Source organism: Pseudophryne corroboree, chromosome 9, assembly GCF_028390025.1.
Source record: "Pseudophryne corroboree isolate aPseCor3 chromosome 9, aPseCor3.hap2, whole genome shotgun sequence".
NCBI classification, from domain to species: Eukaryota; Metazoa; Chordata; class Amphibia; order Anura; family Myobatrachidae; genus Pseudophryne; species Pseudophryne corroboree.
This window is the reverse complement of record NC_086452.1, coordinates 1023012-1041875: the sequence shown is the minus strand read 5'-3', so window position 1 is coordinate 1041875 and position 18864 is coordinate 1023012. Positions and strand designations below refer to the sequence as shown.

The 18864-nt window shown below is 47.9% G+C and overlaps 1 protein-coding gene across 2 annotated transcripts in view; it reads left to right on the top strand.

Moving 5' to 3' along the window:
• CC2D1B (coiled-coil and C2 domain containing 1B) overlaps window positions 1-18864 on the top strand; it is a 408633-nt gene that overhangs the window by 206318 nt on the left and 183451 nt on the right. For both annotated transcript variants that reach the window (XM_063938881.1, XM_063938880.1), the window contains exons 8-11: window positions 5773-5882; window positions 11213-11288; window positions 11376-11444; window positions 18091-18209. In XM_063938881.1, coding sequence (XP_063794951.1) covers window positions 5773-5882; window positions 11213-11288; window positions 11376-11444; window positions 18091-18209 — 374 coding nt within the window. The remainder of the gene's footprint in view (window positions 1-5772; window positions 5883-11212; window positions 11289-11375; window positions 11445-18090; window positions 18210-18864) is intronic.

Below are 18864 nucleotides of genomic sequence, written 5' to 3'. Positions count from 1 at the left end.
CTTTATTAATCCTTTATTAAAATTCTCAAACTAAGTCAGTGAAATATAAAAAAAAGCGTGAAAGGATGAAATAAAGTGTTTAAAGAAACAAACTCTGAGGTCCCCCTGTGTATTATATCTGTATTATATAGGGATCAGTATAATATCTCGGCGGTCAGGAGTCCGGCGCCGGGATCCCAACAGCTGGATACCACAGCTTGTCATGCTTCGGGCCCGGTGTAGACCTTCAGTCACCACAGGGTTATATTCGTGGACCACCACCTAATTGAGGATTCCTGCCGGCAATCGGGAATACAACCGCTGGTGTTTTACCGGGTGTCGGGATCCCGACAGCCGGTAAATTGACTGCCTCCCTTATACAGTATATTGTAGATGTAATCACCATTGTGTCTCATCAGAAAAGTAAATCTTTTATAATAAAGATGTAATGGTTGCGTCTGTACATACAGTAGATTTTTCTTCAGCAGGGTCCACAGGTTATCCACAGGATAACATTGGGATAGGATGACACGACAGCGGATTTGCACCAAACGGCCAAAACATTTTCTTCCTCCCAGCATGCAACAGGCCCGTCCATATAGCCCCGCCCCCTTGCTCAGGCAAATCCATCTATACCCGGAACGAGCCTAGAAGTCCAACAGCAAATTGGGAAAACTGCAGAAGTCCATATAGGCGCAATAGATCCAGCTTTCAATAGGACCGCTTCTGGTCCGGAACCAAGCACATAAAGGTCTGCCTCTGCATTTGGACTCTAACTGCTAGCATTGAAAACTGCACCCAGGACTGTGGCAATAATTCCAGGGACTCTTACCAGTGCATGATGTCCGGCATCCTCGTGTGGTAACTTACCAAACAAACTTGCTGTGCCTGCCCTGTTTGACATCTTTTTATATGAAAAATTATTTTATATATATATGAATTTATTTGTTGCAACAATTTTTATAATAAATTGTGATTGTTTTTCCATATCCAGTTTTTTTAGCGCTGTATATATTCTTATTCTATTGTCTATCCAGGGACTAACTATCCCTTTAAACAGCAGCTTAAAGGCCAAGCATATCCTCTTGACAGCGTCGGACAAATTACCTTGGTAATTTTGTCTCTTGCAAATCCAGTTTTGTGTTTGGTGCGTCAGGATCCGGACCATGATCAGAGGGCTGCTGTTTTTTAGCAGCCATAAGCTTTCTTAATTTATTTTTATAATCCTAATATTTTTATTACATCCAGCAGGGGAAGCAGCAGCCTCTCAACAAAAACAGGCTGAAAGGCTGGTGGTAAATAAATCATATAGACATGAAATAAGATCTTCACAGTCTACACATGTTTCAGATGACGATTTGTCGGAGGATGAAGACTCATTACACTCCGGTTCTGCATACGGAGATGAGGAGGAAGGTCTGAGCTCAGTGGACGTATCTGAGTTAATTAATGCGATGAAAGCCATTCTGTCCTTAGAAGAATCAGCAGAGCCTGTGTTAAAATCTAAGGCACCTGTGTTTAAACGTCCCAAAACAGTTAGGACTGAGTTTTCTGGGTCAGAAGAGCTGATGGAAATTATGCAGGAGGCTTGGGTTACGCACAGTAAGAAGTTTAGAATTCCAAGGAAATGGAATTCCAATTATCCTCTTCCGGCTGGGGACTGTTTAAAGAGGGAGGTGGCTCCCAAAGTAGATACGCATGTCATTCGATTAGTCGAAAATCTACATTACCTCTTCCTTCAACATCATTAAATGATGTCACTGATAGGAGAGTAGATGGTTTTCTAAAAACCATCTTTTTCCTTGTCTGGGGCAATCATAATACCAGCCATGGCCTCAGCCTGGATGGCGAAAGCAGTGGCAGCCTGGGATAATGCATTGGAGGGGGATCTTACAATGGCATCTAGAGAGCAAAAATCCCATGTTGCACATATCAAACAGGTGGCGATGTTTTTCGAAGAAGTAGCCTTGGATATGGGTACAATTGCCTCTGAGGCATCAGCTTCAGCAGTAGCCACTCACAGAGCAGTTTGGCTACGTATATGGAAAGCTGATTCAGAATACAAAAGGGTTTTGGAGTCTTTACCTTAACTGGAGATATTCTTTTTGGTAAAGAATTAACTAGTATTTTGGAGTCCGAAGCAGACTCCAAGAAAGTGACGTTTCCTTCCACACACAAATTCAAGCCTAAATTTCCAGCTTTTCGGCCTTAAGGGAAAGGAAAAGTTGATGGCAAACAATCCAAAAACAAGTCTGGTAAGACTAAAAGCATTGGGTTACCAGAGGACATGTTTATAAATCAGAAGATAAGCCATCAGCCTGAGGGATCCCAGAGTGGGAGGCTGACTTCTTCAATTTGCACAGATCTGGCAGCAGTCTACCACAGATGCCTGGGTGCAAGAACTGGTATCTCACGGTTATGCTTTTGCTTTCAAGAAACACCCTCCTCAAAGGTTTTTTTTATGTACCAGCCCATCTTCAGTAGAAACAAAGGCTAGGGCTTTGCAAGAGGCAGTTCAAAAGTTGCTTCTGTCAGGAGTGATAATTCCAGTTCCTCCTGTGCAATGAGGACAGGGTTTTTACTCCAACCTGTTTCTAGTCCAGAAGCCAAATGGGTCGTTCCGGCCCATACTCAATCTCAAAGTGCTGAACAAATGCATTTGGGTGTCTCGGTTTCATATGGAGACTTTACGTTCCATCATTTTGGCCATGGAACCAGGGGATTTCATGGTATCCCTGGATTTCCAGGATGCTTACCTACATGTTCCTATAGCACTGTCCCATCAGCGCTATCTCAGGTTCACTATCCTCCAACAGCATTTTCAGTTCCAGGCCCTTCCATTTGGATTGGCCACAGCCCCCAGAGTATTCACCAAGATTATGGTGGTAATGGCAGCTTATCTCTGGCAGCAGGGGTAAGACTTTTTCCATACCTTGACGATCTTTTAATTCTTGCACAATCTCAGGAATTGCTTCCGTGTCATCTGCAACAGACAATAGCTTGTCGTCCCTGGGCAAAGTCGTCTCTGGTTCCATCACAGCGGATGACTCACTTTGGGGCTGTATTGGATTCGAGCCTTCAGAGAGTAACTTTACCTCTGAACAAAATATCCAAAGTTCAGTCAAGGATTCAGGAGCTGCTACACAGTCTAAAGCTATCCATTCACGCAGCAATGCATGTGATGGGATTGTTGGTGTCAACATTCGACATGGTAAAGTATGTTCAGTTTCACTTGAGGCCTCTGTAACATCTGATCCTTACCAAATGGAAAGGTTTTCATCAGACAATAAAACGCAGACTATGGTCCTTACTCTGGAAGTAAGGAGGTCATTAGTCTGGTGGCTACGGACATCCCATCTGGACAAAAGGAGACCCTTTTGGATATCAATTAGGAAATTCTGACAACAGATACCAGCCTTCAGGGCTGGGGAGTAGTGTCCGGAAGGATTTGTTTCCAGGGGCAGTGGACCCAGGAAGAAAGTTGCCTGCCAATAAATATATTGGAATTTCAGGCCGTGTACATGGCCCTGATTCAGGCAAAGGATATCCTTCAGGAGAAACCAGTTCAGATCCACTCGGACAAAGTGACGTCAGTAGCGTACCTCAACCGTCAGGGAGGAACTCACAGTCAGAAAGCAATGAAGGAGGTAAGTCACTCGTTAAGGTGGGCAGAACTTCATCATCCAACCTTGTCCGCAGTGTTCGTTCCGGGAGTCCTAAACTGGGAAGTGGATTTTCTCAGTCGACACGCCATTCATGCAAACAAATGTGCATTACAACCTGAGGTCTTCCAAATCCTGGTCGACAAGTCGGGGTTGCCGGAGATAGATCTCATGGCGTACCATCAGAACAACAAAGTTCCTACATACGGGTCAAGAACAAAGGATCCCAAAGTGATCTTCGTGGATGCCCTGTCAGTGAGATGGGACTTTCATCTGGCCTATGTGTTTCCACCAATCGCCCTATGAGAAAGCGTGATGAGAAAGGCAAAACAAGGAAGTGGGGCCGTGATACTAATGGCTCCGGCTTGGCCCAGAAGACTTTAGTGAACAGATCTGCAGAGGATGTCGATGGATGCTCCATTCCTACTCCCTCAACATCCAGATCTACTGATTTCAAGGTCCTTATTATCACAGACACCTGTATTGACTGTCTTTGACGACGTGGCTCTTGAGACTTCCATTCTGAGGTCAAGAGGATTTTCACAACAGGTAATTCAAACAATGCTCAGAGCAAGGAAACCTTCTTCAGCTCGCATTTATCACGGAATATGGCAAGCCTATATTCAGTGGTGCAGAGACCGGAAATTTGATCCCAGGTCTTTCAGGGTCTCCAGAGTCTTGGCATTCCTTCAGGCAGGAATAGATAAAGGTTTAAGAGTGGCTTCCTTGAGCGTGTGTCAGCATTGACTGTATGGTTCCAAAAGAAAATTGCCAACCTACAGGATGTGCGCATTTTTTTCCAGGGAATGCTGCGCATTCAACCTCCTTTTGTTCCTCCTATAGTGCCTTGGGACCTAAGTTGAGCTCTAAAGACCCTTTAAGTTGCGCCATTTGAACCACTTAAAAGAGTGGATTTTAAATGGTTGACAGCTAAGGTTCTCTTTCTACTGGCCATGGCTTCAGCTAGAAGAGTATCAGATTTAGGGGCATTGTTATGTCGTCCTCCATTTCTGATTTTTCTTTTTATCCAGATAGAGCAGTTCTCAGAACTAAATCTAGGTATCTTCCTGCGGTGGTGTCTAAATTCCACCCTAACAAAGAAATTGTAGTCCCGGCTTTCCAGGGGCCGAACCTCACTGCGGGAGATGCATCGTTGGACGTAGTCCGTGCCTTAAGGATCTACGTAGATTGTACCAGTGCTATCAGAAAGACAGATTCTCCCTTTGTTCTCTACGGATTTCACAGGAGAGAATGGTCTGCTGACAAGCAGACACTGGCGAGGTGGCTTCTGATGACGATATCAGAAGCATATTCTCAGGCTGATCTCCTGGTTCCGGCTAATGTCTCTGCTCACACTACTCATAAGGTAGGTCCATCATGGGCAGCACAACATGGTGCTTCAGCAGAACAGATATGTAAGGCAGCCACATGGTCTTCCATTAACACATTCTTTAGACATTATGCCATTGATACGTTTGCCTCTTAGGACGCTGAATTCGTGCAAAGGTTTCTCCTGTCTAATCAGGAACATCTGTGGATACCCTGTGAACCCTGCAGGAGAAATATGTTATGGTAAGAACTTACCGTTGATAACAGTATTTCTCCTTGTCCACAGGTTCCGCAGTGATCCCACCCTGACGCACCTGAAGGATACTTTTACTCACTAACCTCTTCCTTCGTGTACGGAAGTGTGTGCATGTGTGTTCTTCTCGCCTGATAAGGGCTCTCCGTGATGCTCCTGCCTTAAGCTTTGGAGAACACCTGATTTGCCTGAGGCAGGAGGCGGGGATATTTGTACGGGCCCACTGCATGCTGGGAGGCCAGAAAGCTTTGACCGATTGGTGCAAGATCCGCTGTTGCTCAGCCATATCCCAATGTATCCTGTGGAACCTGTGGACTTAGGAGAAATACTGTTATCAACGGTAAGTTCTTACCATAACGTATATATATTTAATTAATGTGAGATGAATTTTTATGTGGAGCTTTTTAATGCGTATATAAAACTAAGAGAATGATTGCAACAGGATTATACCCGGTAAAACACAATGTTTACCAACCACTGGACGCAGTCACTGCAGTAATCTTAGAAATCATTGTGGAATCTGACTATCGTGCTGTGATTCAATTGCAGCCACCAAGTCTCTGTTGATGATGCGACAGCGGGAATACAAGATGGCGGCGCTGAGAGCTAAGCAATGTGGAGATGTGGAGAAAGCGAAGGAGTACATGAAGATCAGTAAGGTGGGTGCCGCGGGCTGGATGTGAGAGGGGCGCAACTCATTTTCTTGTGTAACTGACCCTATATATCTAACCTGCAGATACTGATACTACATTATGGGGGAAATGCACTGAGCCTGAAGAGTGATAAAGTAGAGAGAGATAAAGTACCAACCAATTGGCTCCTCGTTGCCTTGTTAAAGCTGTGCTGAATGGCTGGTAGTTTTTCTCTCTCCACTTTATCACTCTCCGAGGCTTAGTACATCTAACCCTATTTGTGTCATCTGCCAAATATCTAGCTCGGCCCATTCTGAACTAATCTGGCCATGGACTGAGAGAGGTTTTCAAGGTGCAACACCAGAATGGGGTCCGGTATCTCCCCCTTTCTGTGCAGACCACAGATCTCTACTTACATGAGCTTGTTCCACGTTATCTGCGGTAAGCCTGGAGTAAGTGTGTGCACCTAACATTACGTGTTATCTGGAGAACACGGGTCTAATCCACTGATCTGGATGTGCACCTAACGTTACGTGTTATCTGGAGAACACGGGTCTAATCCACTGATCTGGATGTGCACCTAACGTTACGTGTTATCTGGAGAACACAAGTCTAATCCGCTGATCTGGATGTGCACCTAACGTTACGTGTTATCTGGAGAACACGGGTCTAATCCACTGATCTGGATGTGCACCTAACGTTACGTGTTATCTGGAGAACACGGGTCTAATCCACTGATCTGGATGTGCACCTAACATTTCGTGTTATCTGGAGAACACAGGTCTAATCCGCTGATCTGGATGTGCACCTAACATTACGTGTTATCTGGAGAACACGGGTCTAATCCGCTGATCTGGATGTGCACCTAACGTTACGTGTTATCTGGAGAACACGGGTCTAATCCGCTGATCTGGATGTGCACCTAACATTACGTGTTATCTGGAGAACACGGGTCTAATCCGCTGATCTGGATGTGCACCTAACATTACGTGTTATCTGGAGAACACGGGTCTAATCCGCTGATCTGGATGTGCACCCAACGTCATGTGTTATCTGGAGAACACGGGTCTAATCCGCTGATCTGGATGTGCACCCAACGTCACGTGTAATCTGGAGAACACGGGTCTAATCCGCTGATCTGGATGTGCACCTAACGTTACGTGTTATCTGGAGAACACGGGTCTAATCCGCTGATCTAGATGTGCACCTAACATTACGTGTTATCTTGAGAACACGGGTCTAATCCGCTGATCTGGATGTGCACCCAACGTCATGTGTTATCTGGAGAACACGGGTCTAATCCGCTGATCTGGATGTGCACCCAACGTCACGTGTAATCTGGAGAACACGGGTCTAATCCGCTGATCTGGATGTGCACCTAACGTTATGTGTTATCTGGAGAACACGGGTCTAATCCGCTGATCTGGATGTGCACCTAACATTACGTGTTATCTGGAGAACACGGGTCTAATCCGCTGATCTGGATGTGCACCCAACGTCATGTGTTATCTGGAGAACACGGGTCTAATCCGCTGATCTGGATGTGCACCCAACGTCACGTGTAATCTGGAGAACACGGGTCTAATCCGCTGATCTGGATGTGCACCTAACGTTACGTGTTATCTGGAGAACACGGGTCTAATCCGCTGATCTGGATGTGCACCTAACATTACGTGTTATCTGGAGAACACGGGTCTAATCCGCTGATCTGGATGTGCACCTAACATTACGTGTTATCTGGAGAACACGGGTCTAATCCGCTGATCTGGATGTGCACCTAACATTACGTGTTATCTGGAGAACACGGGTCTAATCCGCTGATCTGGATGTGCACCTAACATTACGTGTTATCTGGAGAACACGGGTCTAATCCGCTGATCTGGATGTGCACCTAACATTACGTGTTATCTGGAGAACACGGGTCTAATCCGCTGATCTGGATGTGCACCCAACGTCACGTGTTATCTGGAGAACACAGGTCTAATCCGCTGATCTGGATGTGCACCCAACGTCACGTGTTATCTGGAGAACACTGGTCTAATCCGCTGATCTGGATGTGCACCCAACGTCACGTGTTATCTGGAGAACACGGGTCTAATCCGCTGATCTGGATGTGCACCCAACGTCACGTGTAATCTGGAGAACACGGGTCTAATCCGCTGATCTGGATGTGCACCCAACGTCATGTGTTATCTGGAGAACACGGGTCTAATCCGCTGATCTGGATGTGCACCCAACGTCACGTGTTATCTGGAGAACACAGGTCTAATCCGCTGATCTGGATGTGCACCCAACGTCACGTGTTATCTGGAGAACACTGGTCTAATCCGCTGATCTGGATGTGCACCCAACGTCACGTGTTATCTGGAGAACACGGGTCTAATCCGCTGATCTGGATGTGCACCCAACGTCACGTGTAATCTGGAGAACACGGGTCTAATCCGCTGATCTGGATGTGCACCCAACGTCATGTGTTATCTGGAGAACACGGGTCTAATCCGCTGATCTGGATGTGCACCCAACGTCACGTGTTATCTGGAGAACACTGGTCTAATCCGCTGATCTGGATGTGCACCCAACGTCACGTGTTATCTGGAGAACACGGGTCTAATCCGCTGATCTGGATGTGCACCCAACGTCACGTGTTATCTGGAGAACACGGGTCTAATCCGCTGATCTGGATGTGCAGCCGGCGTCACGTGTTATCTAGAGAACACGGGTCTAATCCGCTGATCTGGATGTGCAGCCGGCGTCACGTGTTATCTGGAGAACACGGGTCTAATCCGCTGATCTGGATGTGCAGCCGGCGTCACGTGTTATCTGGAGAACACGGGTCTAATCCGCTGATCTGGATGTGCACCCAACGTCACGTGTTATCTGGAGAACACGGGTCTAATCCGCTGATCTGGATGTGCACCTAACGTTACGTGTTATCTGGAGAACACGGGTCTAATCCGCTGATCTGGATGTGCAGCCGGCGTCACGTGTTATCTGGAGAACACGGGTCTAATCCGCTGATCTGGATGTGCAGCCGGCGTCACGTGTTACCTGGAGAACACGGGTCTAATCCGCTGATCTGGATGTGCAGCCGGCGTCACGTGTTATCTGGAGAACACGGGTCTAATCCGCTGATCTGGATGTGCACCCAACGTCACGTGTTATCTGGAGAACACGGGTCTAATCCGCTGATCTGGATGTGCACCCAACGTCACGTGTTATCTGGAGAACACGGGTCTAATCCGCTGATCTGGATGTGCACCTAACGTTACGTGTTATCTGGAGAACACGGGTCTAATCCGCTGATCTGGATGTGCACCCGGCGTCACGTGTTATCTGGAGAACACGGGTCTAATCCGCTGATCTGGATGTGCACCCGGCGTCACGTGTTATCTGGAGAACACGGGTCTAATCCGCTGATCTGGATGTGCACCCGGCGTCACGTGTTATCTGGAGAACACGGGTCTAATCCGCTGATCTGGATTTATGCTGATTTCTGTATAATTTCAGGCCATCCTGGACGTGTGTACGTTCTACCAACCATTCTGTCCAATACAGCTCATGCGCCACCAGTCAGTCTCTTTTGAGTGTTGAGCATCACAGATTGCAGTCTAGAGTGCAGTAGTGTTTACACGTTCATCTACATATTCATCTAGACTTCTTGGGGCCCATATATCATGGATCGCATATTGAATGAGATCTGGGCGGGATATTAACCCCCATCATCACATTGCAATATGCGATCCTGTCACCTAAATGTATCATCCCGCACATGCAGGGGCCGGGGCTCCGAGAGGATCCTGTCCCTGTGATGTGCTGTGGCGGCTGCCTGGGACGACCGCACAAGCAATGAGGCCACTTCCGGGAAGGGTTTCTGTGATCGGGTGGTCTTCTGTTTGCCGGCGGTCGGGCTCCCGGCGCTCAGTATACCGGCGCCGGGAGCCCGACAGCCGGAATACCGACAATTATTTTCCCTCGTGGGGGTCCACGACCCCCATAGAGGGAGAATACGCGCGCCACCGTGCCCGTAGCGTGGCGAGCGCAGCGAGCCCGCAAGGGGCTCATTTGCGCTCGCCAAGCTGTCGGTAAGCCGGCGGTCGGGCTCCCGGCGCCGGGATGCTGGTCGCCGGGAGCCCGACCGCCGGCCAGCCGTAGTGAACCCCTGTGATCAGCAATACGATGTGTAGCCAATAGGCTGCAGCATAGAAACCATAGAAACCTATGGGGGATGCAGCTGCGGGCGGGATCTGAGATGGCCCTCCTTCTTACATTCAAGGGATACATAATATTGGCGACTAACCCCCGAAAACATCCAATGTATCCACAAATATAGAGGGATAAATGGGCCCCTTAGTCTTACAGCTGGCTACACCCCTGACAGATTTCCCAAATAATTCTAGAAACTAGAACATATTTGGAGCTTAAAAATGATCTCTAGAACACAAAAAGTGAATGAACATAAGAGAACTCAAATCAGTATGTGGTGTGACCACCCTTTGTCTTCAAAACGGCATCAGTTCTTCTAGGTACACTTGCACACAGTTTTTGAATGAACTTGGAAGGGAGGTTGTTCCAGACATCTAGGAGAACTAACCCCAGATCATCTGTGGATGTAGCTTGCTCAAATCCTTCTGTCTCTTCATGTAATCCCAGACAGACTCCAGGATGGTGATCAGGACTCTGTGGGGGCTCCTTGTTCTTCTTTACGCTGAAGACAGTGCTTAATAACAAATAACATTATCTGTATGGTTGTGGTCGTTGTCTTGCTCTCTTCTGTTCATCCTCTTTGCATTTTGTTAATTGATAAAACTAAACTATTAACACTTGTATTTTCTAAAGCATTCTTACATTGTGGCATTTTTTCCACACCTGCCTAACACTTTTGCACAGTACTGTGTATATAAAAATAAATCTCATTGTCTTCCAAAAAATGCAGCTCACCCATAACATATAAAGCAAACTATGATGCATCGTTGTATCGTACAACTTCTATTTGACCCATTGGACAGCATGGCGTTGATGTTGAGATGATAAATTGTCTTTATTATGGCTTTATACTGTATACTATGGTGAGTGCCCTCTATGAAATATGATTTCTGGTTTCCGGTGTCTGACATTGGATCAGTGGATGCGTCACTACTGTCCGTGACTATAAAATGAGTGCAGGCTTCTGGAGTGTATATAGAGAGCAGGACATAGCCACCCCTCCCCCCACATGTGACTATACACCCTTTAGCCCCCCCGGGGCCCATCTGATGTCTGTGGCCCTGCAGATATCACATGACATTCAGACTGCGCTATTTCACTGTTACTGGAGCTAGATGCCCGCTTATGACGGTAAATGTTCCCCTTTGTTTCAGAAGTTCAGCTCGGTTCTAGAAGCTATGGAAAATGGCCAGCCTGTGGATCTTAGTCAGATACCTCCTGAGCTGAAAGGTATTTACAAGCAAAGCAGCGCTATGTACAAGTGGCGCCTACAATGCAGGTTTGATTTAGGCTATGCCATTTTTTTTAACCTTTTAGATCCAGATGGAAAGACTGCAGAGCTCGTAGCAGCAGAGCCCCAACAGCGTGTCCCTGCAAGCAATCCAGGTGAGATACCTCCGAGTTTAGTGTTTATTCTTATGTAACCTTAGTTATCTGCATAATAACCATATTCCATAGTAATCTGGAAGTGCTGGCAGGGTCTCCCGATTAGATAAAACCTGTTATTAAATTCATAAAATCAATAAAAGCATACTATGGTGGTAAGAATTGGCATACATAATACTCTAGTGCAGGCCTGGCCAATCCCTGGCTCTCCAGCTGCTGTGAAACTACACATCCCAGCATGTCCTGCCACAGTTTTACAATTAGGAAATTCTAAAATTGTGTCAGAGCATGCTGGGATGTGTAGTTTCACAACAGCTGGAGAGCCAGTGATTGGCCAGGCCTGCTTTAGTTGGTACATTTGTTAGTAATGATGCACAGAATGGCAGATGCTCAACCAGTTTATTGGTCCATCAGAAGTGCATGCAAGGGAGGGGCTATGGCTAGAATAACCATTCCCACGCATGCACCTGTCAGGGTCCAATAAAGTGATTGAGCAACTGCCATTCTGTGTATTTCTCTAGCATCCATAAGGGATATTGGGGGCGACTTAGTACAATGGAGTCCAAAGGAGCCAGTGCACTTTAAATTTTCTTCACTGGGTATGTCCCCTCCCACAGGCAGATTAGAAAACAGTGCCCTCAGGAGAGGATGCGCACTCTGCAGCTCCAGAGAGTTTTCTTCAATTTCTTTTTCTTGTTTGTTATTTTCGGTATGCTGTTTGGGCAGCAGTATACCTGCACCGTGGGAGTTAGGGGGTAACGGTCACCGGCCTGAGGGGTGGTTGTTCAGCGGGGCACTGCGCCTTGCCTGTCACAGCAGCAACACGCCGCATACCCCTAACAGATGCCTGAAGGTGACGTCGGTGGTGAGTACAAACCAGGGGCCCCACTAGGGTGATCCCCGGGTTCAAAGTGCGGATGAACTTGGGCGCGGCATATGGGACCCTCCTGTGGGGGTCCTGCTAGAGTCCCCCGTGTAGACTGGCTATAAATCACTTGAACTAGCACTTGTGTGATTTTTTTTTTTTAAGCAAAACCGAGACACTGCCAGTATAAATATTCACTGTAGCTCCGGCGCCAGTGGGGGGAGGGGGGAGCTACCTCAGATCCGGACCAGCGGCGTTTTGGCGCCTTCCTCTGCTTAATGCAGCCACAGACGGCACACACAGCGCTTCCTGCCTCACAAGACATGCTGGAAAACTGGTACAGGGTGTAGCAAAGGGGGAGAGCCGCTATTGTACACTATCTGGGTCCATTACAGGACAGAAGTTACTAGTGTTTCACTGTGATATAGAGAGCTGACAACCTCACTGAGGCTGTGTAGCTGGAGTGTGCTGGTCTCCTCTCACATACAGTAGGGCAGGCTTGCAATATTACGGTCTGTGTGTGTATGTGTTTGTTATTGTGTTTACTGTGAAACACGGGTAAACACAAACTGTGCAGTGTATGCCACCCCAGATTCTCTCCAGTATCATCGGATTCTGTTTCATGTGACAAATGCTGCCAATCTTCACAACTCGGTGAGGGTCCAGAGCCCGCATGGTTAGGGTCTCTTAAAACTATGATGTCAGATATGTCATCACAACTCACTGCTAATGTACAGAAAACTCATTACAACAGGCTGTTGCAGACTTGGCTGATAGGGCAGATGTTTCACAGCCCCCCCTCTCTCATGCAGGGCCACAAATGCGTGGTTTGCCTGCTCTACTATCTGACACAGATGATGATATACAGGAGGATGGGGAGGACTTAGACACCGCTAGTGGGGATCCTAATTCTGCTCAGGATATTGAACCCATCATTTTGGCTATACGGGACGTGTTAAAGCTCCCTCTAGAGGACACTGCGTCACAGCAGTCGTTTTTCTTTACACAAAACAAGCCTAATGTCACTTTAACCTGATTCTACAGAGTTTGATGACCTATTCAAGCTGGCCTGGAAACATCCAGACAAAAAATTCCAAGTGTCAAAAAAGTTTTTGCGCACTTTCCCATTTGCTCCTGAAGGTAGGAAATTTTGGGAGGAACCCCCGGGCGTTGATGTGTCAGTCTCTCGCCTGTCCAAATAGGCAGTGCTGCCTGCCCCGGGCTCCTTTACCATAAAGGATCCTGGGGATAGGAAATTAGAAGCCACACTCAAATGTATTTACATGGCAGCGGGTGTCTCGCAAAGACCGATCATTGCAGGTTGTAGGATGACTCGTGCCATTCATTCCTGGGCCACTCAAACTCAGGAGGGCCTCTCCGGGGCTATGCCTCTGCTCACTATGGTGACCCTCCTTAAGCACATTCAGGACACTACACGCGTCCTGTGGGATTCGCTTAAGGAGATGGGTAATATTAATACTAGGACTTCTGCCATGGCAGTGTCGGCGCGCAGGGCCTTGTGGTTGCGTCAGTGGCTAGCGCACTGGAATCCAAACGCAGTGTGGAATGGCTCTTTGGGGTTGAGTTGGATACCTGGATTTCCAAAGTTACGGCTGGGAAATGCACGTTTCTCCCCTCTGGGGCCCTGCCGGCAAGACGCTCCTATCCGGGGCAGTCTGTTCCGTCCTTTTGGTCTAATAGATTTTCTTCTAAGGCCAGAGGTGCCTCCAATGCGGCTAGAGGCACCAGAGGTAAGCCAAGAAAACCTGCCAGCACCAGCTCTCAGGAACAGACAACCAGTTCTGCTTCCACTAAGGCCTCAGCGTGACGGTGCCCACCCCACCCAAGTGGATCTCGAGGTGGGAGCTCGACTGCGTCACTTCAGCTGCGTCTGGGAGTCTTCCTGCCAGGATACCTGGGTCATGGATCTCGTTTATCGAGGCTACAAGCTGGCGTTTGGCCATGCTCCTCCCCAACGATTTTTCAAATCAAGTTTACTTGCTTTGGAGGATATGCAGGTTACGTTGCAACAGGCCATCCAAAAGTTGGTCTAGTCCCACGCCATTGTTCCCGTACCAATTCCACAACGAGCAAGGGTTATTACTCCAACCTGTTTGTTGTGCCGAAACCAGACGGTTCGGTAAGGCCCATTTTGAATCTAAAGTCCTTGAACTCTTACCTGAAAGTGTTCAAGTTCAAAATGGAATCCTTGCGAGCAGTGATTGCGGGCCTGGAAGACAAAGAATTCATGGTTTCCTTGGATATTAATGACTCCTATCTCCACATTCCGATTTGGTTGCCTCATCAGACGTACCTGAGGTTTGCCCTGCTGGAAGATCACTTCCAATTCCAGGCCCTACCCTTCAGCCTGTCCACAGCTCCGAGGGTGTTCAAGAAGGTGATGGCGGAGTTGATGTTCCAGGTCCAGGGAATCAATATTGTTCCTTACCTGGACGATCTTCTGATCAAAGCAAGACCCAGGGAGCTTTTGCCGCTCCATATCGACCGCACTATCCAACTTCTGCCACACCATCAGCGGCTCCTGTTCCTGGGGATGTTGCTGGATACTGTGGCCCAGAAGGTGTTCCTTCCAGAGGACAAGGCGAGAACACTTCAGGAGATGGTCTGCATGGTGCTCCGACCTACTCGAGTGTCCATCCATCTTTGCATAAGATCTCCACCCCGGGGGAGTGGGGTCTCCAACAGCAGGTGTTCCAGCAGATCATCCACCGGTGGGGCTGTCCACAGATAGACATGATGGCTTCCCATCTCAACAAGAAGCTTCCCTGGTATTGCTCATGCACCAGAGACCCTCAGGTGAGGGCAGTAGATGCACTGACATCGCCATGGCCTTACCGGCTGGTCTACCTGTCTCCTCTGATTCCGTTGCTCCCAGGGGTGCTCAAGCGAATCAGACATCAAGGAGTCCAGGCAATTTGCTTGCCTCGAAGGGCGTTGTACGCGGATCTTCTGGACATGTCTATCGAAGACCCATGGCCTCTACCACTAAGAAGAGACCTTCTTCAACAAGGTCTGTTCGTCTACCCGGACTTATGGCAACTTTGTTTGACGGCATGGAAGTTGAGCGGAACATCCTAGCTCACAAGGGCCTTTCCAAAAAGGTTATTGCTACCATGGTGCAGGCCAGGAAACCTGTGACATCAAAACGCTATCACCATATCTGGAGGAGATATGTCTCTTGGTGCGAGGACCGCACGTATCCGCCTGCGGAGTTTCACTTGGGACGTTTTTTACGTTTCCTGCAGGCTGGTGTGGAGAAGGGCTTACGTCTGGGTTCCATTAAGGTCCAGATTTCTGCTCTCTCAATTTACTTCCAGAAGAAATTGGCGGTATTGACAGAAGTTCAGACCTTCTTGCAATGGGTGCTTCACATTCAATCTCCTTTTGTGCCGCCCACGGCACCCTGGGACTTGAATGTAGTGTTGGAATTTCTACAGTCCTCCTGGTTTGAACCTCTGACAACGGTAGAAGACAAGTACCTCACGTGGAAGACTGTGATGTTATTGGCCCTGGCTTCTGCTAGGCGTGTCTCAGAATTGGGGGCCTTATTGTGTAAAAGCCCCTACTTGGTCTTTTATGAGGACTGATTGGAGCTCAGGGCTCGGCAGCATTTCCTGTCAAAGGTCGTCTCTGCGTTCCAGTTGAATCAGCCTATTGTGGTTCCGTCCAGTTCTGGCACTTCTGCTGCTCCGGAGGCATTGGATGCTGTGCGAGCCTTGAAGATCTATGTCAAGAGAGTGGCTCGGATCAGAAAGACTGATTCCTTGTTCGTGCTATATGATGCGCAGAAAAACGGTTGCCCTGCTTCAGAGCAGTCCATTGCTCGTTGGCTTAGACTTATTATCCAACAGGCCTGTGTGTCAGCAGCCTTGCCTGTTCCACAGTCTCTGAAGGTCCACTCTACAAGGTCGGTGGGGTCTTCCTGGGCGGCTGCCCGTGGAGTCTCGGCCTTGCAACTATGCCGAGCTGCTACCTGGTCGGGGAAGAACACCTTTGTGAACAGGTTTGATACCCTGGGAAAAGAGGAATCTCAGTTTGGGCAGGCGGTGCTGCAGACGTCTCCGCACATTCCCGCCCGTTCTGGAAGCTTTGGGATTTCCCCGTCGTACTAAATTCCCCCAATATCCCTTATGGATGCTATAGAAAATAGGATTTTAATTACCTACTGGTAAAGCCTTTTCTCGTAGTCCATAAGGGATAATGGGCGCCCGCCTTTCTGCAGGTTCTCCTTTCTATGGTTACCTGTTCAGCTTTTGCTGGTCGTTTTTTGTTAGTGGTGTGTAAATCTCACCACTCATTGTTATGTTCCTTCTCTCGTATATGTCCTATAACTGCCTGTGGGAGGGGGTGTAGAGGGGAGGAGCCAGCACACCCAGTGAAGAAAATTTAAAGTGTGTCGGCTCCTTTGGACCCCGTCTAACCCCATCGTACTAGATTCCCCCAATATCCCTTATGGACTACGAGAAAAGGATTTACCGGTAGGTAATTTAAAATCCTATTTTCTCTTCCTAGAGGCAAGTACAGGATCAGTAGTTGGAGGGTATGCTGATCATTGTAGTGCCATATTGGAGGATCCTGTGGTGCCTCCAGGTCAGGTATAAATGTACATAAGGCTGGCTGGTGTTTCTTACCATATGTTTGCTGAGCGTTCTCTGCATTACTATTACTGTGTAGGGTGAGAATCAGTGACGTTGGCTATGTAATGTGTTCTGTCTGTAATCCATCTAATGAAGGATCCAGATATATGATGAGGTCTCTGGTTAAGTCCACTTGCTGTTAAGGATATAGGACCTTATTCAGCTTCACATGTGGTGTATCTCCCAGCACAGGGTCGCAGTGGCCACGTGTGACGTCACGCGGTTACCCTCAACCTGCACCCATTTCCAACACCACACCCGCCCAACGCCGCGTCACTGCCCCAGACCCACCCTGCGAACAGCTCTGCCTGTCAATCAGGCAAAAGCGTTTGTGTAAGTGAGATGTAATGGCGCAGTACGTCTGCAGCCTGTGCGCACTGGGCGATTACATACTGAATTAGGCCCACCATCAGTGTATGTGAGAATTACAAGCTGTCATCTGCTCAGTCTGTTCTGGAGCAATCCTCTATGAGGCATATGAATGGATAACAGATTGGAACAATTATGGTTTAGATTTATGTACTAAGTAATCTGCAGCCATAGCGGTAGTGATGTCACACTACATGCGTAATCCTGCGATGTCTTTATGGCGCTGGGTTATCATTATAGCGCTTGAGCTGGCATGAATATTGTTAGGTTTCGGCATCGGTAAGTCCTGAGTGACTCTGTGGCGTTCAGCTGACGCGCGGTTCTACAGTTTTGGATTTGCTATTCAAGTCTCAGACTGATTCTAACCTTATTCCCAGTTGGTTTTATTTCGGGGCTGAGCATATACCCAGATCCGTATTTGGCCAGACGTGAATTACAGATCTCTGCATGTATATTCTGAGCACCATAATATGTTGTTGATTTTCTGTAACATTTTCTATATAATCCTGAATCCTGCCGGTGCTTTCATAGTGAACTATCTGGTTGTACAGTTACAGTATTTAGGGTTTTATTGGTAAGCGGCAGACAGATCCCCTATACAAGCTCCGTAGTTTTCAGACTCTAGTTGTGACCCTGAAATGTCCGTTAAGTGAAAGCTCTGCGGCTGCGGCTGCTGCTGATATTAGTACATATTAGATATTAGACAGTCTGTTGTAGGTTGTGTTAAACTGGTTCCGTCCTCTTTGCCGTGTAGGAGTCGCGGCTCTGTCGCAGGCGCTGCAGCAGAGAATGGAGCGGTACAGATCTGCGGCAGAACAAGCCAAAGCCAATGGGGATGAGAGGAAAGCACGGATGCACGAGCGGATTGTGAAGGTATGAGAGGGATGGGGAGAGACCTCCACCTCTAGAAGCCATTGTAATAATACTCCCATCACATGATTCCATGTCCGTGTGACAGATTGTCCGTTCTCATGCTCGTTTTTGGAGTAGTTTTTTTTTTTTTACAGCAAAATGATAAGAAAATTAAACACTGAAAATAGAAATCAATAAACAAGAATAATCTATTGTACTATGTGATTCGTCGCGCTCTATGGGCGCTCTTCACACCGTCGTAAGGGGCGACGTCCCCTTAACCCTTACACGTCCTTGTGAGTGCAATATTTTTATTATATGGCGTATTACCTCCAATTATAATTGTGTGAGTGGTTAAATAATGCACGGACAAAGGGCGTGTGATGGTTAAGGGGTCGTAGCCCCTTGCAGTGGTGTGAACAGCGCACGCAGGGCCTGATGAATCACCTAGTAGATGGTGTGGATGGGGGAGGGGTCCAGGAGAGATGCGGGTGGGGGAGAGGTGGTTTGTGGGGGTGCCGCGGGTGGGAGAGGGGATGGTATTGTGGTGCCGCAAGTGGGGGAGTAGTGGTTGCAGCAGTGCTGTGGGTGGGGGTGGGGCAGGTGCGGTGGTGCCGCAGGTGGGGAAAGGTGTGCTGCGGGTGGTGGAGGGGTGGGGGTGCCGCGGATGGGGCCC